The sequence below is a fragment of the Echiichthys vipera genome (assembly GCF_963691815.1).
Source record: "Echiichthys vipera genome assembly, chromosome: 1".
NCBI lineage: Eukaryota > Metazoa > Chordata > Actinopteri > Perciformes > Trachinidae > Echiichthys > Echiichthys vipera.
The window spans coordinates 30,263,551-30,289,501 of NC_139826.1; the positions used below are offsets into that span (position 1 = coordinate 30,263,551).

Sequence of the window (25,951 nt, forward strand, 5' to 3'; positions counted from 1 at the left end):
CTGAATTAAAGACATTAATTAGGGGCCAAAGTGTGACAGTGTTTCATCACAAAACACTGCATATTCAATTGATAATCAAGGAAAATTACAATGTGAAATTTGTCCAAATACAATGGATCATGTCGTCAACAGCAGAAACGTTAGATACATATTGTAACTTATAATTGTTTTTTTTTCTCAGAATGGTCTCTATGCAGCTTTAAAATGGAAAACAGATAAATGTGTTTTTGCTTGGAGAAGTCATGCAGAATGAATGTGAAAGCATGCAGTCTAACACATACATCTAAACCAGATGACAAATGAAGAAAGTAAGTAAGAAACTATGAATGTAGAAGGGAGAGCTGTTTGTGTGATATGATATACAGTATGTGGTGGGAGGTGAGTAGGATTGAGGTAAAACCCGACTGAGGTGTTGAATAATACTGATTAAATTTGAAGACATTTAATGGTAAATATTATCAGTTTATGTGATATCCAAAACGATTTCAAATATTTTTTAAAAGAGGACATGACGGACAAACTGCTGTTAGTTACTCAACCGACATACTGAAGAATAATGATGATAAGATAGTTTGGAGTTACACTCTTCCTCATTCATCAACAAGCTGCTCTGTTCAGCCCCTCAATGTTTTTGCTCATTTGGGATGCAGAAAGGTTCAAGTGCTCAGGTGGCATCAGCCACCTTGGACCCCCAGCTGATGTGAAAAAACAAAAAAGGTTACAGCTGTATGGCCTGATCCAATAGTTGAACAAATCCCAATCCCAGAGCTGGAGGACATTTTGGGATTTGGGAATCAGAGCACTACACTACACACTAAATATTTTGTGGGGGCTGAACAATGTTTTGTTAATTGGGAGTGATATAATGTGTCCTTTTCTTTTTTGTTTTGGCATATTCATAATGAGAGTAATGTTTTGCAATGTTTTATAGTCATTTTAATAGTCATTAAGTGGGTTAGGGTTAGGGTTACTGTCATTAGTTTTATAAATTGTAAAATTTGTAGCCATACAAACATCATCAGTAATATACAGTATCTCATTGTATCGCAGCTGTTATTACCACTACTCATCACTGATCATATTTACCACCATAATTATTATTATCATTGTCATATTCTATCACCTTGGCTGTGCTTGTTTCTGCTTTTCTATTATATTAACTGCCATAACATGTGAATTATACTCACATTGCTATAGATATTATTATAGTTACTGTTACTTTGGTGGTTGCTTGCATCTCTGGAAGTGTCTCTCTGTCTTTGTCTCTCTCTCTCTCTCTCTCTCTCCACCTGTCTGTCTTTTCTCTTTTTCTCACTCCTTTTCTCCCCAACCGGTCAAGACAGATGTCCATCCTCCATATAAGTCTTTTTTTACCTACTCCATATGTAAAGTGTCCTGAGACAACTTCTGTTATGAATTGGCACTGTAAATAAAATTGAATTGAATTGAATTGTGTCTTTGAACATTTGCACATTGCAAAATTATTATTAAATTATTAGAGCTCCAGAAAAGACTTGTCCCAGAAGTAACTAGTTTTGGGTCTGAGTTGTATTTTTTTATGGTGGTTTATTAATATGGTGGTTTGTCATTGTGATATGTATGTTAACATGTGTTTTTCTCTGCAGGTATTAATGCTCCTGGTGCCATCTCACCTGGACTGATCTCTGAGTTCTCTGAAACGAACAGACTTCAGTTGCTCATTCGTCTTTATAATAACTTAATGTTTCCTCTTCTTGTCTTGAAAGTGAGGTGTCGAGTGTCGGCATTGCTCACACTCAGGCGGGTCATCCACAGCTCCAGTTAAAGCCCTCCCCTTCAATAGGCTGCAGCAGTATAAAACCTGTGCGCTCCTCTCTCCTCGGTCTGATGCACCGGCTGCGAGGCTGCAGCGGGGAACTGAGAGTCAACAGAAAATAGATCTCTCCAAGCTAAACTTCAGTTCTGCACTCGCTTCTTCTGTAAACCTTGCTTTGCTAACTAACAATTTTTTTTTACTTCACCTTGAATTCTATATTTCTCCAAAAAATGACTGGTGGCCCACTGACAGGGTTACTGGTTGCGCTGTGCGTAAGCAGCGCAGTCCACGCCTTACCAAGGAAGAGCAAAAGACAAACTGGCCAGTATCAGGTGTATCCTCAAGTCCATGACGCAGCGGCCGTTACTCCAGGTTGGTACAAGGACTCCCATAATAATGTTAAGTGTTCTTCAGCTTAATTGTCCTTAATGTGGAAAAAGTCATTTTTCCTTTCTGCATTAGAAAGTTGGTGCGAGTTGTATCAAGACATTGTGGCAGTAACTTTTGTACCATACTTCATTTTATTTCCGTTTTATTTCTTTTGAGATGAGCCAGACAAAACGTTAATGGCCATTTTACGCTCCAAATGTTTGTTAATCTTTATGTGACATATATTCCTGTTCTGTTATTTCTAGTCGGCTGTGAGGAAAACGGTCGCTCATACAGACCGAATGAGCAGTGGGAGAAACCCTACCTTGATAGTACACTGGTGTGTACCTGCAATGGAGCAGGCATCAAATGTAGAAGTAAACCTGAAGGTCAGTCTTGGACCAACTGGTTTGAAACACAAATGTCACACCACTTTTTACATCTGGAAACGAGTGAAACGTTTGGTTTGGGCCTCCCCCAATATCACTTGTTCAGAACTTTTGTATCAGTGACAACAAAAGTTGACTTAAACAAAAATTGGGATCTTATTGAGGTATCCATGTGATCAGTCATCAGCTCGTCTTTACGCAGCAAGAGAAAAATCCACAACACTAACTAACCATTCACAGTGTAGTGTTTCCTCTGTTTTTCTTTCAGAGGAGGAGTCCTGTTATGATAAGTACAATGACCGGACATACCGGGTCGGGGAAACCTACGAGAGACCAAAGGACGGGATGATGTGGGACTGCACCTGTATTGGTTCCGGTCGTGGCAAGATCAGCTGTACCATCGCAAGTGAGTCACCAGAATATCAAAAATCAGCATTAATCTAGATGAAATGTCAGTGATTTTCAATCCAAATGAAATCTACTGTATATTCTATGGATTACTGCCATTTTTGTGAGTTTTATTTTCCTCACAAAAGAAAAGTGGGTTGTCTGTCCTTCTTCTTTCACACACTTATCATATTTCACTTAAACTGTAAAGATTGAATATAAAATCTGAAGGATGGATATGTTTCGTAATGCATATTAACTTAGGACATATCTTAAAGCCGACTAAGTACATTTTGTCCTTCACAGACCGTTGCCATGAAGGTGGGAGGTCTTATAAGATCGGGAACACTTGGCAGAGGCCTCATGACACCGCTGACTACATGCTGGAGTGTGTGTGTCTTGGAAATGGCAAAGGAGAGTGGACCTGCAAACCTGTGGGTGAGTCCTTTTGCCTCATAAATTCAAACCTGCGAGGCAACCAGGACGTCAGCACTGTCCATGTGAAGTCTGGGATGCAGAAAAATGGGAAATATCGCAACTTCCACCACACATATGCCCATAAACTTTCAGACAGGGTCATTTCCCAGAAGCATGACTGTGCTTGATAGCATTGTAAATATTTGACAACAGTCCAGACAAACATTTGCCCATCTTACGCCACAGCTATTGATCTTCATTGACTTAATTTCTCCTGGAAATATCTGGGGTGATTTAGATGCTGCTATTTCAAGCCGGATCTTACAAACAAACTGAAGATGCAATAAATGTGTGTTTCTGTGCAGCTGAGCGTTGCTACGACAACACTGCTTCATCATCGTACGTTGTGGGGGAGACCTGGGAGAAACCGTACCAAGGCTGGATGATGCTGGACTGCACCTGTCTGGGAGAGGGAAATGGACGCATCACATGCACCTCAAGGAGTAAGACGAGTATAAACACACACACTTTTTACATAATTTAGTGGCGGCTGCTTACAATTGTTGTTCTCCAACCAGACCGTTGCAACGACCAGGACACCAGGAGGTCCTACCGTATTGGAGAATCATGGTCAAAGACTGACACAAGTGGACACCAACTGCAGTGTCAGTGCTTAGGAAACGGCCGTGGAGAGTGGAAGTGTGAGAGACACAACGCAGGCCGAAGTAAGGCTAAATTTTGCTGAAAGTGTTGACCAAATAGCAAAAACTCTGATCTTCTCTGACATGCATCATTCTTTCAATCTGCTTGATCGTGTGCAGCCACAGGTGTCGTGTTGAGCCCCATCCAACCACAGACTCGGCAGCTGCCCGAGCCCCCCATCGAGGGGACATGCCGCACAGACTCTGGAGCCACCTACTACGATGGACAGCGCTGGTTCAGAAGCCAGGGCAGCAAGCAGATGATCTGTACCTGTCTGGGTAACGGAGTCAGCTGTCAGGAGTGGGGTGAGTAAAAGAGCAAATATGATGGTGAACTCTGTGCTCTGTTATGTTTCCAGTTAGCTTTCCTTGACATGAGTTTGAGGGCCCCCAGTTCATGTCACAACACTCAAATAATCATCGTCATTAGGTGTATGTCGCTTTGTCTCTGCTACAATTACCATTTTCTTGCTTTTCCCTCTTCTGTCTGCGCAGAGGCCAGGAATCAGGCGTATGGTGGCAACTCTAACGGCCAGCCATGTGCGTTCCCGTTTGTCTTCATGGAAAAGACCTACTACTCCTGCACCTCTGACGGACGCACAGATGGGCAGCTCTGGTGCTCTACAACCTCAGACTATGAGAAAGACCAGCAGTACTCTTTCTGTACCGAGAAGAATGGTGAGACACAGGAACGGGGATGTAGACCTGGGCGTGACCATTTTATTGGTTTTCTGGATATATTGGACTGATGGTGGCCTGTCAGTGTCATCCACCAACAATTTTTTAAGATTCCCTCTCAATATCTTACCCAGTGGTGGAAAGAGTACTTATGTCTTTTATTAAACAAAAGTAACAACACCACAGTGTAGAAATGATCTATTATGCATTCAAAATCATGGTACTATAGCATCAAAATGCACTTTTAGTCAAAATACTCATTATGTGGAAGGTCCCATCGCATAATTAAGTATGCTATATTTTTTTATTATAATAGTTGATGTGTTCATTACTTTAATTTTGCAACTAGTAAACATGGAGCATATTTTAATTACTTTATACTGCTGGGTAGTAAATCCATAATAAATAATCATAATCTATATGTGTTATTATTCTGAATCTGCAAAGATACTAGTAACAGCTGTCAGATAAATGTAGTGGAGTAAAAAGTACAATATTTGCCTCAAGTAAAGTACTCAAGTTAAGTACCTCAAAAGTACTTGAGTAAAGGTGGGCTACTTAGTTACTTTCCACTAGTAAGCTTTAAAAAGTCTGTACAACCTGCAATGGAATTTGATTTAACATCAGTGAATTAATGTACTTGTTCATTTGTGTTTTGATCTTAATGCATTTTACACTCAAGTCTTTCCCTCTTAAGAGTTCCCTCTTTGTCCCTAAACTCTGAAGACGACAGCCCATGGTAGTATGTTAAGGTATAACCTGCAGTGTTTCCCTCTCTATTCCAGCCGTTGTGGCAACAAGAGGTGGAAACTCCAACGGCGGCCTGTGCCACTTTCCCTTCCTCTACAGTGGCCGCAACTACACCGACTGCACATCTGACGGGCGCCGTGATGGCATGAGGTGGTGTGGCACCACCCACGACTACGACACAGAGCAGCGCTTTGGATTCTGCCCCATGGCTGGTGAGTGTGTGTGTGTGTTTGTGTGTGTGCGCTGCTTTGTTTGTTCCACACCATGCAGTCCTTTTGAAACTTATCAGTTGATAAAATTAATAATATAAGTATTTTTTTAATTCTCAAAATTTTTTAGTCCAGTCATTTTGAAAGGTTTCCAGTTTCACTTCACAATATAAAATTAAAATCATAATGTTAGTCAAAATAGATTTTTTCAAGGAAAGGTTTGACATTTTTCAAATGCTAAACAAACATGCTATAGAAATATTTTCTTTGTAGAGGATGCAATCACACTAAATGCTTTGGTCTTTATTTCATCTTGTTTTCATAGATGCTAATGACTGCTTGGTTGCATGGCTCACTTGTCGACAACTGGAGACTAAATAACTAGTGTTTAAAGGAGAGAGTGTTTATGGTCATGGGAGAGTAATGGCTCTCAAAGGGCTCTTACATTTACAGCACTTGATCACACAGAGTGAGGACTCACTGCACCAAGGAGAATTCCCAGTCCGAACACACCCAGCACTCTTTGTTTTTGTTTAATTTTTTCCTTGTCTTTCTTTCTGTAGCTCATGAGGAGTTATGTACCACCAACGATGGAACAATGCACCGTGTGGGCGACAAGTGGGATAAACGCCACGATGTCATGGGTCACATGATGGAGTGCACATGCCTGGGTAACGGCCGTGGGGAGTGGAGCTGTGTTGCTCACTCACAGCTGCGAGGTCAGAGAGCTAACTCCATTTGGATAAAAAAAACAGTTAATGTTGTCTGAAGCACAAATGTTTTATGTTGACCTTACTCCTTTTTTTTTAACATCCAGATCAGTGTATTGTTGATGGCTTGCACTATGAGGTTAACCAGGAATTCTCAAAGCGCCACGACGAGGGCTACATGATGAACTGCACCTGCTTTGGACAGGGACGTGGACGCTGGAAGTGTGACGCTATCGGTGCGTTCATGGCTCATTGCTCAGCTGTTGGGGAATTCAAATGGGGCGGCAGTAGTTCAGTCTGTAGGAACTTGGCTTGGGAACAGGAAGCACAGACCAAGTATGGAGTCTGGACCTCCTGGGCACTGCCGAGGAACCCTTGAACTCCCTTCACTCACTCTCCACTGTGTCACTATGTGCCATATGTTTCCTTTGTGTGTGATGCAGTAAAATAACAAACAGAGAAGAAGGATAATTCTGATAATTACCTGAAAATTACAACACCATCTTTTGTACAAATAGATCAGTGTCAGGAGCCACAAACCAGAGCGTTCTACCAGATTGGAGAGACGTGGGAGAAAGCCATCCATGGTATCCACTACAGCTGTTATTGCTATGGCAAAGGGATTGGAGAGATGAGATGCGAACCTCAGCAGACCTACCAAGGTAGGAAAAACTTATCTTCACAGCATTATCACTTTACAGCTGCTATCCACTTCAGTTTTTGTACAGATCTGTTTCTGCGGAGTCCACATGGTCCATATTTATGTATATAATCTGGTGGTTTAAGTGTTTATCGCCAGAAGACTTCAATCGGTGCCCTACAACTTGCATCAAAAGTCATAACTAATTTAGATTTAGCATGACACCTTTATATATCTGATGTTCATTATAGATAAATGTTTGCAAATCCACTTAGATATCAAAGAAAAAAAGACATTTCTTTTTCTGATCTTCCTTATAAACATTGTTCTGAAGTTTTCGTCAGAATCAAAGTGATCCAGTGACACCAGGAAGTCAGTGAGTGCAAACGGGAACTGCAAATAACTAATTTGGCATGACTTTTCATTGTGCAAATTTGCTAAAATGCAAACAAATATAAGTAAGTTACACTTCAGCATCATTTTCTAATTTGTGGACAATTTATTATAATTGTGACAACTTTGGCTGGTCTGAGGCTCAATGATGGGATAAGAGAGATTTAAATCCTAAACCCTACACATACAAGATAACATGTGTGTTATAGACTAGGATTATTTGTTTTTATTATTTAAGTATTATTCAATTGGGAATTTCTCCAATGCTTCTCAGGGTTTTCCTGCAGTCAGACAGCTCACAGCTTAATTTGTGTTTGCTGTACTTATTCAACCCTTCCTCTCACCTACCCCTAACCTCCCATCACACGTCACTGAAATAAAAAAGTTCACTTGCCAGGTTAGTGGAGGGAAGCGGGGGTTTGGTGTTTTTCTGGACTTTGAAGTCTGGCAAATGGAGAAGTGCTTGCCAATCACATCATCCCCTTGGTCTTTGTAGTCAGAGAGGTTTTTCCTCCCCCGCCTGGTGTTATTGTGCCGACCTGCTGGGAAAAGGATGCTGGGCTGGGACGTTTGGGGTGGCCTTATAAACACTTCACCTCCAGTATCTCCCTCTTGTTGGGTAAAAGTTGCTTAATGTGGTACTTTGTACTGCAGCACATAGTGTGTCCTGATCTAAACATTGACCGGAAAAGTTCCAGTTGAACCATTTATCTCATCATGATCAATGGTGTGTGCAGAGCTGCTAGATGAACTGTGATGAATATAGTACTCCGGTGTTATATCACACTCTAAGATGTCAGCCGTGTTTGAGCTGGTTTAGCACCGTCTGGTCGTTTGGTTCTGTCCCAAAACGATGAATCTGCCTGACAGAGGCTCACCAAAAAGTAGCCAACTTTCACCCACACTCTCTACGGGTAACACTGTTTCATTATATGTCTTTGACAACGTGAAAATCTTTTTCTCATCACTAATAGCAGCTGTGTTCTGTGTCTCTCTTTATTCTCTCCTGATGTCTTCCCCTAAATCTCTTCCTACCCCTGCTGCTCTTACTCCTCAGATGGCCACAGACCAGTCCAGGTGATCATCACAGAGGCAGGAAAACAGCCCGACTCCCACCCCATTCAGTGGAACCCCCCATCATCTGCCCAGATTACCCAGTACATCCTCAAATGGAGAATTGTGAGTTACTCTTTTGGTTTAGCTTAGAAAAGGCAAATTGCTTTTAATGTGCTGACCGGTTGCATTAGTAAAGGTGAGCAAACAGTCAAGCTGGTAATGTTGACCGGAGTTCGAACATGGACAAACAAGGGGATTAGAGGGAACACACACTCCCCTTTACAGTGTGCATACACAAACACACAGACTCCAAAGAAAATATCCCCCTCCCTGTGATTTGCTTTCACACACATAGTTTTCTCTTTGAATATCTCAAAGACTGACAAGCCGGTTGAGATGTTTATGAAGCTTTAATTGAAGTCAAACAGACTTCCCTCTGAAGGTGTTTGTGTATTTTGGACAGCAGAGTCACTTAAAGCCCCCGCCTGGCTCTCATGCTGAGAAAGTTTGTAGTTTAAAATAAAACAACCTCAGTTTAAATACTCCTAAAGCAGGATTTGGCAGTAAACAGGTCTGAGCCAGAATCCAGATCTTTTTCAACTTTTTCACCTGCGCTGTCAAAATTGTTCATTACTTTTAAGATTTATGCGTGCCATCAAGAGTTTAGAAATCAGATTATCCAGTTGGAATAACAATCTCGCTATGAGGTCCATTTAGTAGCTCTTCTGCAGCTTTCAATCATATGACATGCTCTTCATCTTGTGATGGAGCTTGCTGGCTTATAATGTGATTTTAGTTGTTCAAATTTCGAATTTTAAGTATAAGATAAACATGATTAAAAGCCTCTTGACTTTGGAAATGGCGGTTGAGAAAAAGGTTTTGATCTTCATCTGCAGATTTTTTTTGGGGGGGTTAGGTTTAGGAAAACATCATGGTTGGGGTTAAAATAAGTACAGTATGTTTGTAATGTAACTTAAGTTTCACTTTGACTTTAATGAGACACAAACAACTGTTTCCTGGGCTCCTGTTTTTATTTCTAACCTAATACATGTCATAAAAATTGATTTATAACCCATTAACATTTTATTTTCTTACCCTTTCTGGTAGAAAAATGTCCGTGCACCTTGGAAGGAGGTCACCGTCCCCGGCCACCTCAACTCTTACACCATCAGCGGGCTGCGTCCAGGTGTTACCTACGAGGGTCAGCTGATCAGCTTCCTGCGCTACGGAAACCGCGAGATCACACGCTTCGATTTCACCACTACCCAAGGTTCCTGTGAGTAGACTTGAGCAGTGAAATTATCACAATGTCACAAATCTAAAGAGATTTTTCAAATGAACGTTATGTCCCTTGATCTCTCAAGTGGAAACATCGGAGGGAGAGACGACCCCACTTCCTCCAGTGGTAGACACTTCAGAGTCGGTGACTGAAATCACCTCAAACAGCTTTGTTGTGTCCTGGACATCAGCCTCTTCTACCATCTCTGGCTTCAGGGTGGAGTATGAGCTCAGTGAGGACGGGTCCAAGTCGAAAGTCCTGGGTGAGAGCCTTAGAGCATCATTAAATCCTCCATAATTATCATGCAGATCATTGAATGGATTGATTCATTGGGTAGTTTTTCTATAGAGGTTCTAACTGATGTATCTCAGGTTAAATGTGATAAATATCAGTTCTATTAGGGGTGACGAATATGGATAAATCATCTACAGTATATGGCATCTGTCATTTTATATCAAGGTAATCATATTGTAAATTTGTCTGTTTCTGTCTACACTGGCCAATTAAATACCTGGTGAGGCAATGTGCTTCCTCACATTCATGCAAAAATAATTTTTTAGAAAAACTAATATTGCCATAGAGTGCGGCAGGAATGACTTATTTTTGTAAACCATCTTGGAAGTTACCATCGCCCTGGTCCCCTCGACAAAATATCAGTGTTTATATTTCCCTTGGATTATTGGCAAACAAAACTTTATGATATTTACATGTTTTGTTCAGCGAGATCATTTTCACAAGCGTTAATGCAATCGCTAGAAGTAAAAAGCTAATGTCAGGCTATAAACAAACCACCACAGTCTCATGACTTTACCGTCACCACCACTAAGCTGACTGACCTTTAATTTCCTCGACAACCTCTGTAGTCTCTTTGAGCCACTTGTCAGCAACCGCCTTTTAAAAGACACGTAAACACGTGTTAACCACAGACTTAATTTCATCGCGAACTCATTTCCGGGTTTTTGAGGACTAATTCCTGCAGAACTCTACTGAGTAGTTCCTCATTGATGTGCAAAATTACCCAAAAAGGTTTCAGTCACTCAGAAATGTTGAAGAAATAGCCACCATGGTATAAACTTACAGCAAAATCATGCTATAAAATAGTGAATACATTTATAAAAACCGACATTCTGGCACGTGTATTAACCAACTTTTTGTCCGCTTCTCCAGATGTTCCACGCACAGCCACCTCTGTCACCATCGGCGATCTCCTGCCAGGACGCAGATACAACGTAAACGTCTACGAGCTCCCAGACCAGGGACAGCCAAACCTCATTCTGACTACCTCCCAGACTACAGGTGAGAGAATCCCTCTCCTCCTCCTTGTCATGATAATATGATCAAATACAAACACATTTAGTACATTTTTAAACAAAATCCAACGTGACAGATTTCCATTTTTTTCCTTTCCCTAGCTCCTGACACTCCTGCGCAGCCTGCAGTCCATGATGTGGGAGAGTCTTCCATCCGAATCAGCTGGACCAGGCCTCAGGCTCCTATTACTGGTAAGGAACTTGTCTCAATACTAGTATGTGTCATTTAAATTATAGTTTTGATATAGAGATCCATATTGTTTTGTTTGTGCCTGCCAGGTTATCGTGTGGTGTACACGCCGTCAATCGAGGGCAGCAGCACTGAGCTGAACCTGCCAGACTCAGAGACCTCAGTGACCCTGGTGGACCTTCACCCCGGTCTCCTTTACAACATCAGCATCTATGCTGTGGAGGAAGACCAGGAGAGTGAGCCTGTTTTTGTTCAGGTCAACACTGCCGGATCCCTTCAACCAGGTGCACATTTTTAACAGATATATTTATGTATCTCATGTCTTTTAGTTGACAAAAGGGCTGAAATGAATGTAAACTGCTTAATAACATAAGCCAATGGGAGTTTGTTTTTTTATTTTTATTTTTTAAACACTAACCAGTATGTATGATTTAGGTGGACTCCTTTTATATTGTTCGTTGTCTTCTGGCTCGCAGTGAAACCTGAGAAGATTAAGTTTATACTTGTAGCTAAAGATTCCTTATAGGGCAAAGGAGCTTTATGAGAGGCTTTCCAGTGTTTGGGAAAGACTGAACCTGTCAAAACATTGTTTTGTCAAAATATGCTTTTACAGCTATAGCTATACCATGGTAATATCTTCTTATCTTTATTTTAGTCTGTCGTGGCCCCTGAATGACCTCTCTTTAATCCATGTTGGGCTCTGAAACAGACACCTGTTCAGGCTTAGTTGAAACACTTATGAAAAAGCAAGCGTGCATGTACAGCACTACACCCACACACACTTCATAAATCTTCAGTGTATCTTAAACTGGATTTCCATTTCGGACTCTCTCCTCGTGCCTGGCACGGCAAAAAGTACTGTTTTATTATGCTAGAAAAACAAAACCAGATGCTGTAGATAATAGCATTTCTCTCATACATTATTTTCTGCTTCATCTGAGCCATTATTGTTAAGATATGTACATTGTTACAGCCTTAAATTACACTTTTCTTGTTTTTCAGATGTCTGCAAAGCTGTCACAACACAGACAAACAGATTTTAGATTGTTTTACTGTATTTAGCTTTTTAAAGTTAGCCCTGTACAGCTAAGATGCCATGTGGAGGTTCTGTTGATGTTTTGTCTTTCCCCAAACAAAATGAGGACTGATTCATTAAAACTATTGCTCCATAGCGTAGTCAATAACTCTAAAGGGTAATATAAAGACACCAACTATACCCCATGTCAATCAATCTACCACTATCTGTCCACAGAGGAGGTGCTGGCACCCACAGACTTGCAGTTCTACGAGGTCACAGATATGAAGATCACCATCACCTGGACTGGTCCACCCAGCGAGGTGACTGGTTACAGGGTGCAATTCACCCCTGTTGGAAGTGACGGCACTGAGACGAGACTCCTTCCACTGCCCATCTCACCCAACGCATATGCCGACATCACCCACTTACAGCCGGGCACACTGTACCGCTTCTACATCTACGCCATCAACGGTGGAGCGGAGAGCAAGCCACTTGTGGGAGAAAAGTCTACCAGTAAGTATCACCATGGACAAAGGAGCCTAGGTCTGACACAGACAACATATAAAGATGGGATATTTTCTTCCTTACATGTCTTTTATTTTCTTACCCCTCTAGAACCTGATTCGCCCACCGATGTGCGTTTCACGGACATCGGCCCCAACAGTGCAATGGTCATCTGGGAGGCTCCCCGCGCCATCGTCAGCGGCTACCGTCTCTTTCTGAGCATCGAGGGCTCCAACCCCATTGAGAAGAGGATCCCTGGCAGAGTCACCCAGTTTCCCTTGAGGAATTTACGTCCAGACACCCAGTACACTGCTGTCCTGCACTCTGAGCTGGACAGTGATCTCAGCGAGGGCGTCACCACATATTTTACTACCAGTCAGTATTAAGAGAAACACATCATCTGCTGAGATTAAAATAAATTGTTGCAATGAATTCAAACATATTTCCCCCCCATTCTTTCCTCCCAGCTCCACAGATGGGAAACGCTCCTGCTTTCAGCACTGACGTCACTGATACCGCTATCATGATCACCTGGATACCCGTTCGCAGGTTCAGCTACAAGGTAGACACCTGCATCCTTTGACCACGAAATAAATAAAAAAACAACTCGATTCATCATCTTAAATAACATTGTTCATAGTCAATCAGATTTGGAGCTGCTCTGATCAATATTTTTATACTATCAATGGGTCAAATCTAGTGACAACATCAACTTTATGAGGTGATAATATGTCAGTGTTATGTTGTGCTGCACCCAGGCGGCAAAAAAATCACCTAACGCTGATTTAATGTGTTTGCTGTGGTTTTATTTTAAAGGTCCCATTCTCAGGTTAATGCTTGTATTTTATGTTTCTATTAAAACATATTTACATGCTTTAATGTTTAAAAAACATATTGTTTTTCTCATACTATCTGTCTGAATATACCTGTATTCACCCTCTGTCTGAAACGCTGCGTTTTAGCGCCTGTCTCTTTACGCAGCATCTAGACATGCTTTATAATAAATAAATAAAAGGACTTGGAAATCTCTACTTTTATGGGCTCTTTAAGTGTATTTTCTTAGTTTCTGATCTCTGCCTCCTCTGCCCCTGCCTCCCCCACAGCTGTCTGTGCTCCCCAGCCAGGAAGGAGAGTCTCCCAGAGAAGAAACCTCTGACTCTGGACGTATTCATATTCCCGGTCTCATTCCTGGAACTCAGTACACCTACAGCGTTCAGCCCATCTTCAATGGACACAACCGTGGAAACCCCGTCACCCGCAATGTTGTCACTTGTAGGTATCCAATTCACTTTAGCTTAAAAAAAAAGAGTAAAAATAAAAAAGTAATGCTGTACGCCCACATAGCACTGTTCTAACAATTAACAATAGTTAGTTTGAAAAGTTCCTGCTGAATCAAATCAAGTTTCTCATGCTTGTGTCATGATCTGCATCATCTCTTTGCAGCCCTGTCTCCTCCCACTGACCTGCGTGTAGAGTCCAACCCCACAGGAGATCTCACTGTCCACTGGGTAGCTTCCAAAACACCAGGTAAATATTGACTGTGCTCCCCACGCACTGACAGCACACTGGACCTCGCCAAGTCTAGACTAGTCTAGCCTTCAAATGATTTTTTCTCTCTCACTAGGACAAATGTCTCTACCTGGTATTTCCTTTTGACTCATGAATTGCAAGAACCTCTTGACATCTTACATATTTGTCATGTTCCCACACCCTCTGCAGGTATCTCAGGCTACAGAGTGACAAGCACGCCGACCAGCGGCCAGCGAGGAAACACCCTGGAAGAGTTTGTAAGGGCTGATGAAACCTCATGCATGCTAGAGAGCCTGAATCTGGGCGCGGAGTACAACATCAGTGTCTTCACTACCAAGGGCCATTTGGAAAGTGTGCCTGTGTCCACAATTGTCACACCAGGTAGGAGCCACCAGCCTTCACACATGTGTTAAAAGGCATCAAACACTTCATCTACAGAAAGGACAAGTGTGTCTGTTAGAGATGAGCAAAAGAATGAATTTCAGTCAAAGTCGAACTGGAGCCAACTCCAATATTTCATTTCCTGTCATAACAGTAATATTTACTTATATTTACTATTCAAATCTTTACAATGTATTCCTCTTCATGCTCAGGCCTTTTCCCTGCAAACACATTATTTTTTAAATTGGCACACTTTCAAAAAGTTGTGGGGAAAAATGCTTGAATGCCTTAATGAAGCTGCATCAACGTTTTTTTTAGTCACCTGTCAAAACGACCAACGACCTGACAGACATGTAGCTCTGACACCTTATTAAGTTCTTATGGCTAATGGGTTAGCAGCATGGATGTATTATATGACCAGAATCCAGTGTGGTCACTCAGCCTGGCAGACAATTTTTTCCAGTGGCCACTCGAGGTATTGCAATGGAAAATCCCCCTGTGGTTAAAAAAGCATTTTTCCCCATAGACCACCATTGTAAAGGAGATGTCTGAAAAAACACCTGGAACTGCAAACAAGGTTGATTATGACTGTTTCTATGATGAGTTTTTAATATTTCTAAAAATGTCCTTTAGCTGAGAAAAGCTATTTAAAAACCTATGATGTCATCTGAATGTAAAGTCAATGGGCCTAGCATTAACTTGTGGGCGGGGCCAGTGGGCTGCATTCCCCAGAAGTAAGCTGGAAGCCAATAAAGTTTTTTGGCGTCGATACCGGGCGAGGAATTCTCCATGAACTGAATGGTGCTACCTTAGGATCCGGTATCCAGGTCTTTTATGTGGTTAGCAGAAAATTGCCTACTTCCACATTCAGCAGCAGTGACATTAATTTTGACCAGAAGAATTATATTCAACACAAATGTCCTTTGAGCTGGGTTTGGTCTCCACCAACTTCATCAAAATGATCTTGGACTTGTTAGAATGAGGCTAGATGGAGCTGTAAAGTTTGGGGCTAATTCTCTGGGTTTCTTACTATGAGCAACCCCTTTGTAAAAATACATTGTTTAATGCAGCTTTATTTATCCTAACCTACTGCTAACATGACCTTTGGCTGATTTACTATGCATGGGGATCATGTTTATTAATTGGGATGGTAATTCATTTTTTTAGCATGCTCAGAAACGGTTCCATTAATCACTGCTTTCATTTTTAATTAAATTGTGGATGTTTATTGACTTCAGTAATTTGTAATAATCTCTATCTAGCATGGCTACTGTTACACTCCGGATCTCTGAATGCTTTCTTGGAAATGAAATTAATGTTTTTTGGTGTAATTAATGTAATTATAATGGCTATTGGGTCTTTCTATCTCTCTAAGTTTTGCTTGCGCTTTGCAACTGGCCTAACCCTTTCAGACATCCCCACACCGAGTCACATTGACTTTGTCGACATTACTGACACCACCATCGGCCTGCGCTGGATCCCTCTGAACCATTCAACCATTACTGGTTACCGGATAACGGTACTAACGTCAGGCGAGAGCATGCCAATATTCCACGATATGGTGGAAGCATCTGCTGGTTATTACACGATTCGTGGTCTGGAGCCGGGCGTGGACTATGACATCAGTATCTTCACTGTTACAGAGGATGGGGAAAGCGAGCCGACCACACACACAAAGCAAACACAAGCTGGTGATTTAACTCTTTCACTCAATCCGTGGGAAGGGCTTGGGTTTTGATCTGAGAGAACTGATGAAGGCGCATTAACTGCCCTTTTTTATCAACGTACACAATTAACTCAAACACTACAGAACATTTGAGGAATGTATCATGTTAATAATGTTTTCTTCATGCCATTGTAAATCTACTTTTATTGAATGATCTCTTTGTTTTTCCTCTGTTAGCTTTAACTTTTGACCCCTCATTCTTCCAGCCATTCCCGCTCCCACCAACCTGCAGTTTAAAGGGGTGGGTCCTGACCACATTAGGGTGACATGGACAGTCCCACATGTCGCCACACAAAGTGACATCTCTCGGTTTGTCATCCGATATCACCCTGTTGCCACCGACGATGACATTAAGGAGGTTAATGTCGGCGGAGCCACCAACACCTTCCTCCTGGAGAGTAAGACGACATAAAGATTGTCTGTTTAAAAATCCAAAATGTGTTGTTTTTCATTGCAGTGCTCCACGTCAAGCCATTCTAACTGTATACTCATCTCTCAATTTTCATATAGACCTTCTGCCCAACACTGAGTACCGTATCAGTGTGATGTACGTGTACGGTGAACGAGTAAGTGAACCAGCCACAGGGACTCAGCAGACAAGTGAGTATAATAGTGGTTTCCAAAATTAAGGGGTAAGAGTACCACAAGACCTATATATATATATATATTTCATATTATATAATGTTTCATCACATAATAACAAGGCAATATTTACATGAACTGTATTGTTTTTTAACAGAAGACAAGCAATATCAAATTAGCTTAATTAATTAAAAACTTTTTAAATATGCTTAAATATGCAATTATGCGGCATCCAAGATTGGTGACATGAATGCTTTTGAACAGAAGGAAGTAAAGAACATGCATTTAACAATTAGCATACCTCATTTTTGTTTCTTGATCAATTTTATAATTAATAGGTATCTGAAAATGTGCACAAAACGACTTATTCTTGTTTAGACTAAGACTAGATATTGTATTTATATTAATGTTAGTTTATACATGTTTCATACTAGCATTTATGTAATTTCTATTTGAAAAATATTATAATAGCTATTCATGGTGCCAATTTGAGCTAAGGTTGAAAGTGTATGCGTGTTTTGTGGGTGGGCAAAAATCACCATGAAGTGATGCCATTGTTTAAAAAGGTTTGGGAGCCACTGAATTATCACACCAGTACAAAAACATTCCAAGTCAACGACCCACTAATTATTAAAATAGATTATTTATGTTGTGTTGCAATTTCATAATTACCATTATCATTTTATGTAGTTAAAATGTCTCTGATACCTTTCCCTGCAGCTCTGGACTCCCCCACTGGCTTGGACTTCTCTGACATTCGCACCAACTCCTTCACCATTCACTGGCTGGCTCCGACCGCTGCTATCACTGGCTACCGTATCAGCTTTCAGAAGACGAGTGGGGGACGGCCAAAAGAGGAGAAGCTGCCTCCAACCAGGAACTACTTCACCTTGACAGGACTGACACCAGAGACAGAGTATCTGATAAATGTGTTTGCTGTCAGCAACAATCAGGAGAGTCAGCCTCTGACTGGCACACAGGCCACCAGTGAGTTTCTATACTGGTTTCCACTATCACCTCTCCTTTTCTTCTCTTAATGAACATGCATTACGATTGTTTGGTCATTTTCTTTTTATAGCATTTCTTTATTATAATGCACCTCTTTCCTCTCCTCTTCTAATCCTCTCCAGTCTCCGACGCTCCCACTGACCTGGAGGTAACATCGTCCACCCCGACTAGCATCACCATTCGTTGGGACGCCCCGTCTGTCACAGTGAAGAACTACAGGATCACCTATGGAGGCACAAGTCTGTATATGTGTTTTAAGTTGTAGTTTCATCTAAAACTACTGCCATATTTGGAGTGTAACACTCAGCTCTTCTTCACTCTCTTTCTAGGTGGCGAGACTCCTCAAGAGTTCACAATCCCAGGCACTCAGACTACCGCCACCATCACCGGTCTGCATCCCGGCACCGACTATACCATCACTGTCTATGCTGTTACCGGAAGAGGAGACAGCCCTGCCTCCAACACTCCAGTCTACATCACACACAAGACTGGTACAGCAATGTGAAAAAAAATTATAACTGGGGAAAAAATGTTGAGGGGTTAAAACTAAATCGATACTGTGCCATGTGTCTGTCTCTCTCTTAGATACCGAGGCCCCCACTGACATGAAACTGACTGATGTGAGTGACAACGCCCTCACAGTGCGCTGGACTCCTGCTCAGGGACCAATCAGAGGCTACAGAATCACCAGTGTCCCCAAGAATGGCCTTGGACCCTCCTACTCCGAGGTGGTGGCCCCTGGTAAGAAAGAGCGAAATATAAATAGTTGTTTAGAACCAGGCTAAAATCTTTATTATATATATTATTTTATTTTTTTCCAACACAGTATCCTCATGTCATTGGCTCCTTCTCTGCTTCTCTGTTACAGATCAGACTCAGATGACATTCACAGGTCTGATGCCCACTGTTGAGTATGTCGTGAGTGTCTATGCCTTGGGCAATGATGGACAACACTCTTCCCCCGTGGTGGAGAATGCTATCACTGGTTCGTTTGACTCACTTCAGTGAAAACTGATCCAAGAGATATAATTTGCCAAGTTCTGTTCTAACTTTGGGGACCACCATCTGTAGAGTGTTATGAGAGCACAGGCCATACTGGTTTTGGTTTTTACAGATAAGAAGGAACCAGTCCAAGGAGAGATTTATATATGAAAGACAAGCTGTTCTCTTTCCATATTTGCCGCAGTTCATATTTACAAACTAGCTGCTAACTGACAGATCTCCGAGAGTCCTGAGTCATGTTCAAGTTTCAGTATCACTACCAGGATTATATGTTCCTTAATAAACACAACGGTTCAGATCTGAAATTAATTCTCCCCTCTTCCTCCTCTCCTGCAGCTATGGACCGTCCCAAGGACCTGACCTTCTCTGACATCGACTCCACCTCCATGCGCATCACTTGGGACAGTCCAGACGGCACGGTGACATCATACCGCGTCCTGTACTCCAGCTCAGAGGAGAGCGAGAGGGAGCTGCGTCCAGCACCCAGAGGTGACCAGTACACTGCGGTGCTGAGAGGCCTTCACCCCGGGACAGAGTACACTGTTAAAGTCATCGCCCTCCATGGCCGCACACCCAGCCCACCGCTGGTGGGAAACCAGGCTACAGGTAGAAATACATGTAAAGGAAGTGATGAATGTGATCAATATTTTCTGTGTCCCGTGACCCCAATTCTAAATTTGTTTTTGCTGTCTCAGTGATCCCTGCTCCGACCAACCTGATGATCTCAGAGGTCGGTCCCTCCACCTTCACTGTGACATGGCGAGCCCCTAATGCACGCCTGTCAGGCTACCGTGTGGTTGTCAGCCCCAAGAATATCAACGGCCCCAACAAAGAGATGAACCTTGCTCCGGACACCACACGTGTTGTCGTACCAGGACTCATGGTAATAAGAGTTCTTACCTCAGTATTTAAATGGATTCATAGTCAGTCATTGAGTAAGTATCAACTGTATGTGTGTGTATCCTAGGTGGCAACCACATACCAGATACATGTCTACGCTCTGAAGAACTCTGTCACCAGTAGACCACTGCAAGGCGAGACGACCACACTGGAAGGTAACCGGATGCATCATAACTGAGCACATTTCCAGTCATCATTGCATTATCCACTGCTTTTTTGACGTCTATTTTCTTTCACCCTCAATGCAGATGTAAGTCCTCCTCGGCGTGTACGTATCTCTGATGTGAAGGATTCTTCTTTCACACTGACCTGGCGCTCCAAGGTGGAAACCATCACCGGTTATCTCATTGATGCTACGCCCCAAAGTGGCTCGCACCCCACCATCAGCAGGACCATCCCAGGAGACACCTACACCTACACTCTCACAGGTACACCACCTTTTCCTACGAAACAGACCTTTAAGAAATGTGGCAACAGATGAAAGTTTTGGAAGTGTGATTTAACTTTTCTGTCTTGTTTTTCTAAGGTCTACAGCCAAGCACCACATACACTGTTAAGATGTATACTCTGAACGGCAACACAAGGAGCGCCCCAATTCCTCTCACCATTAAAACAGGTACTTCTCTCTGCTTCATTGTGAATACATTTTCAGGCTTCATAATGTGAACGTTAAGTCAGGTTTTTCTATATCCAGAGATGTTGATCTAAAAGTAGTCATGGTGTTCTCTCTCTATCATTACATACAGTATATACTGTATATAAAGGTACAATGTGAGTAGAAGCAATGTAAAGAGACAAAGAGAGAGAGATGGAAAAAATAAGGTACACAACGCTTTAGTTAAATACAGCCACAGTTGATGCACCCATTTTCGAAATCTTTGGTGGCTCCAGAGGGAGTTGTGAAAGTCTGATAAATTACCTCAACTGATGTCACTGGATGTCGGTTGGAGCTGAAGACTACAAGTTTGAACATTTAAAAAATCTTTCTCTCGTTTGTGTGGAGTTAGAAAGAAGCTGCTACTAGCATAACACAACTGAAGGGTTCATCCCTATGTTCCCCGGGTCCGATGTTCCCTGGATTTAATCCAGCAATTTAATTCAGCATTTTGTTGGTTTAGAGGTTTCATTTTAGGGTCAGGGTTAGGGGGGAGTGTTAGGGGGTACAAAGGTCTATTTGCCGTGGAATTAGGTGCTGAAAAAATAACAGAACAGGGAACATAGGACCCTTTCTGTGAAAAGCAGGGAACAAGGAAGTCAAAGAAGTCTTATATCTGGTTCTGCTACGTCAATTTAATTAGTTAGTCCAACTTTGTTATAGGAGTGCACTGTTAAATTGGTGGCGCGCTCCTTTAAGTCACATCTTACAAAAACAGATTCAACTGTAGTCAAAGAGTGTGGTCTTGACCTTCTCTATGTAAAGTTTCTTGAGATAACGTTTGCTATGATTTGGCACTATATATAAAAGCGGTTGAAGATGAATGAATGAATGAATGAATTGAACTTTAGCACTGGACACAAATCACAACTCGAACCGACAGTGAGTGAATCAATCTAACATGGCATTTTTCTTCATAGCTGAACCAGCGGTCCAGGCTCCTAGCAGCCTCCAGGTCACATCTTTGACCCCAACCTCCATCTCCTTCACCTGGCAGCCGCCTGCCACACACATCACAGGATACTACGTCACCTACGAGGAGTCAGGAGGAGCCCCACGAGAGCTCATTCCACGACCCCACGCTGGCCAAACCTACGCCACCATATCTGGTATGCACTTGTCAACCTGTCCATTATCACTACAAATAACATTGCCACTGGAGATATTATACAGATCACATTTGTCACTAAAATCATTCATTTGGCTAAAGCACTTTTTATTCTTCTTTTCAATTTGGATTTTTATGTTTTGTAAATGTTTATGAAAAGCTTCACACAGGCTCCACTGGTTAGATCATCCTTTTACATTTAATCCTGAGTCCGGTGCGACCTACTAACTCCACTATATGAAAATAAATCCTCTCCTCAGGCCTGAGACCAGCAACAGAGTACATCATCAAGATCATCGCCATCCAGAACTTACAGAGGAGCACACCTCTCGTGGGAAAAATCAGGACTCGTGAGTATTTTGAGACTTCGCCTCAGTTCTGTGACAAATGTGATGGTAAAGGTGATGCATTTGAATGATATAATAAAGTGCCAAATTCAAATGAACTATGGGTTAACATCCTACAAAATCATTGTATGGCAGCTTCAATCGGCTAAGCTGAATCAACACTTTGTGCTGCAGCAGCTCAGAGGCCGTAGAATAAACTGTGCAGTCAATCAGTGTTAGGCTCCTAAAACAATAATACCAACAATAAAACCCTTGTTAAAATTTTGAATGCCTAAAAATGCCATTCAAAATATCTGTTGTGTGTTCATAATACTGCATTAAGACATACTTCAATAGGAAGTAATTATGCTGCACATGCGTCGCCTCCTGTTGGATGAGATATGTTACTGCAGCTCTGCTCTACCTCCCCCCAATCTAACCTGCTTGCTTCCCTAACCCTATCTCTCCCGCCCAGAAACAGACTCCTTGCTTCCCCTGCCGCTGCCCAACCTCCCTGGAGGTGTTGATGATAGGCTGGATGTGCCTGATATTGACAACACAGTCCAGGTAGTGGGCAACAATGACCAGGATGGGCACAGTGGTCAGAGCCAGAATGTGGAGTACACAGAGTACAACAACAACGGAGACAACAACAGATATAATGGGAACAGTGGCAATCCACAGTCTCCCTATGGGCAAGTTCGTGAGCCCCTGGTCTTTGTGCCCCTTCCTGATGCAGAGGGCCGCAGACTGCCCATCCTGAAGCTAAACATGCCCGTTGGCTCCACGTTTGGTAATGAGACAGGAGTGCCGCAGGAGGCCCAAACTAAGACCTCCATCTCCTGGAAGCCTTACAAGCAGAGCAACGCCTACCTAGTGTCCTGCCATCCCCTCACACACTTGAATGAGAAGATGTTCCAGGTAAGAGAAAAGGTTCCCAGTCCAGCCCATCATGCTGTCTGAGCAGTATCTGTCAATCATATAAGATGAAATCTCTTAGCTGAAAAAAGCTCTTCTCTCTCTCCATTTCTCCAGGTCCGCCTGCCAGGCTCAGCCACCACTGCTACCCTGATAGGACTCTCACCTGGAGCAAACTATAATGTGATGGTGGAAGCTCTGATGGGGGCGCTCAAACACAAGATACTGGAGCAGGTTGTCACTGTTGGAAACACAAGTAAGAATCCTACAGCAACTGCTGTGTCAGAACTGGGCTCCAAGACAAGTCATGCTAATTTATTTACCTCAGTGGCCTTTTTATATCTTTTTTCCCTGGCTGTTGATATGACCTCAGAACATTCCCCATGTTTGGATAATGTAATCTTTTATAATTGAGTATAATGTACATTATGTCAAAACACTTAATCCAACAGTTCAACAGCAGTGGTGTCCTATTCACCACTCTACTGTTGTAAGAGAAATACTGTTTTTTTTTCAATACAATATATGGTATATGGAGGAATCCTGAAGTGAAGACATTTTTGAAGACCCTTTCCATACACAAGTTATTGTCATTGTATAGTTTGTCTTTAGAATTCTAATTAAAAAGTCATAGTGTAGTGTATCATGACTTATGACTTTTTTAATACATACTATAACTTTTTTTCTCATTTTGACCATGTCAGAAAATGTCATAATATGACATGCATTAAAAAATGTCATGAAAAATAAATTGTGTAGTATGTCATGAAAAAAAGTAATTGTATAATATGCCATTAAAATGTCATAAAACGTCATAGCATTGTATGTGAAAAAAAATTATAAAAAAGTAATGAAAAGTTCATAGTTGGTAACAAAAAAAACCTTAAAACAAGTTAATTAAAAAGGGAGCAGCAATTAATCTAGCTAATCAAACTTCAAGCAATGATTAGCTTACACACATTTCTTCCTGTTTATTCTCCTCCACCCATCTTTCTTCAGTCCCAGAGGGAGTGCCCTCCACTAAGGACTCATGTTATGATGCCTTTACTGCAACCTACCACGATGTTGGTGGTGAATGGGAGCGGATGTCTGAGACGGGCTTCAAGCTGTGGTGCAGGTGCCTGGGCCTGGGGAGTGGCCACTTCAGATGTGACTCGTCTAGTAAGTTTTTGGAATATTTCTTTTCCTGGAGGTACTTAAGCATACTGAGTATATTTTACTTAGTTCTCAAACTATTATTTTGCCCATCATTAGAGTGGTGCCATGACAACGGCGTCAACTATCGCATTGGAGAGAAGTGGGACCGCCAGGCAGAAAATGGTCATTTGATGAGCTGCACTTGTATAGGGAATGGCAAAGGAGAGTTCAAGTGTGAACCACGTAAGGCCTTTTAAGATTCAATGACATGGTTGTCTCTAAAAGTCGCAAACGAGTTACAAAAAAATGTCAAAATTCTGTGCATGTATGCCCACACAGATGATTCAGTGTGCTACGATGATGGCAAAACTTACAAGGTGGGAAACCAGTGGCAGAAGGAGTACCTGGGTGCCATCTGCACCTGCACCTGCTATGGAGGACAGCAGGTACGACACTTCAGCCTCCCCAGCTTTGGGTGTGATGTCCAGTGATCATATATTGACTTGTGATTAACTTGTTGTCATTGTGTGAGTTATCTAAATGTAATAGTCAAAAATTAATTTATTTCTTTATGTTTTGATTGATCAGGGCTGGCGCTGCGAGAATTGCCACAGACCAAAGGGGGACGTCGATGCCAGTCTGCTGCAGCCTGTTAGATACGGAAACACACTACGCGTGAGTGGAATTAATATAAAATGATTTTAGTATTACGGTTGTTTTTTTCCCAATAACAGCACCGGGTTTTTCAGTGTTTTCTTGCCCTTGATATCATTGGTGGTTCCAATATTATCAATTTGTCTTATTTTGTGTATTTAATATTAATAAATAAGCATTGCATGTACTGTATATCAAATGAACTCACATGGGAAACTGATGAAGAGTGTGATCAAATCTAATGAGCGAAACTCTTTAACTCTTCCTACAGAGTATACATTGCCCCATTGAGTGCCTCCGACCCGACCTGCTGGCAGACGCAACCGCTCCTCAAAATCCCCGGGAGTAAAGGATCTGTCATGTGCTTCGCTCCCTCGCCGTCCATTCGCAGCACCGTCTCACCATTTTGAAGCCATGCTGTCTGCAACTGAACTTACTGCCTTATCACTTTCTGACAAATGTTTAGCCAACAATGTTACACTGCCCTGCTCCTCTTAAGCCAGTCTTTTCACTGTTGACTGTCAAGTCTCTAAATTCACACTCTATTGGAAAAAAAGGACCCCTGACATTTTTTTTGGTCACATTTCCCGCCACATACTTGAGCCTTTACCTCAATGAAAGTAATTTAGGACTTGTCACCAGTCAGATTTATATTCTCCTGCAATTGACATTTCCGTTTTCCATTTAAATATTCAGACACATTTCCTAATCAAAGAGCAGGAACTATCAGAAAGTAAGCACTGTGTTAAAGAATGTCATTATAGTTATTAACAATGTTGAAATTGTCCATGAAAATGTGCTTTCCTTTTCTGTAGCCCTTCTTTCTTAAATGAGGGGGTCGCACTGTGTGTGATTGACACATTCTGATTTCGTTTGTCTTTTTACTAATTTATCCCTTTAATCTCAACGTGTGAATGTGTGAACTGGGATGTGAGGATTTGAACTGTTCTATTTTTGTACTTTGTTGTCCGTGCCAAAGTTGTTTCTACCTTTTCACAAGAAGTCCCTTATTTTAATAAAGCTGGAGAGATCCTGAAACCTAACCTCAATATCATGTTTGATCTTTTGTAAATAAGAGTCTAAAAGTGCTCTAATTTTGCATTATATACACACACAATACAAAAGTACTTGCAGAAGACTTAAAACTTCTACCACCTGCTCTAAAATAAAGGCAAAAATGCCCTAAAAGAACAAAACCCCAGAAGACTAATTTGATAAGCTAATCTGTC

At 41.8% G+C, this 25,951-nt stretch overlaps 1 protein-coding gene across 1 annotated transcript; it reads left to right on the forward strand.

Annotated features, from left to right (window-relative positions):
- The first annotated feature begins 1,877 nt into the window (after positions 1–1,877).
- fn1b (fibronectin 1b) lies at positions 1,878–25,771 on the forward strand. The gene is made up of 45 exons (XM_083918040.1): positions 1,878–2,167; positions 2,431–2,553; positions 2,822–2,959; positions 3,247–3,378; positions 3,723–3,860; positions 3,936–4,082; positions 4,179–4,364; positions 4,554–4,736; positions 5,522–5,698; positions 6,259–6,414; positions 6,513–6,641; positions 6,924–7,067; positions 8,496–8,617; positions 9,602–9,770; positions 9,859–10,035; positions 10,941–11,069; positions 11,186–11,275; positions 11,363–11,557; positions 12,526–12,804; positions 12,907–13,170; positions 13,263–13,357; positions 13,899–14,067; positions 14,239–14,322; positions 14,515–14,706; positions 16,639–16,830; positions 16,943–17,032; positions 17,735–18,001; positions 18,145–18,261; positions 18,352–18,513; positions 18,608–18,763; positions 18,891–19,007; positions 19,361–19,630; positions 19,720–19,907; positions 19,992–20,079; positions 20,173–20,352; positions 20,451–20,540; positions 21,500–21,688; positions 21,948–22,037; positions 22,489–22,934; positions 23,049–23,187; positions 23,931–24,092; positions 24,186–24,311; positions 24,408–24,514; positions 24,657–24,743; positions 24,994–25,771. Exons 1-45 carry the CDS (start codon positions 2,026–2,028, stop codon positions 25,069–25,071), a joined length of 7,101 nt encoding a protein of 2,366 aa, XP_083774166.1. The 5' UTR covers positions 1,878–2,025; the 3' UTR covers positions 25,072–25,771.
- The last annotated feature ends 180 nt before the right edge of the window (positions 25,772–25,951 follow it).

Bases quoted from the DNA above. Each gene is read 5' to 3' on its own strand.
- fn1b (XM_083918040.1), top strand. From the start codon at position 2,026: ATGACTGGTGGCCCACTGACAGGGTTACTGGTTGCGCTGTGCGTAAGC. The intron at 7,068-8,495 runs GTAGGAAAAACT...CTTACTCCTCAG, and splicing joins ACCTCAGCAGACCTACCAAG to ATGGCCACAGACCAGTCCAG. The intron at 19,908-19,991 runs GTAATAAGAGTT...TGTGTATCCTAG, and splicing joins TTGTCGTACCAGGACTCATG to GTGGCAACCACATACCAGAT.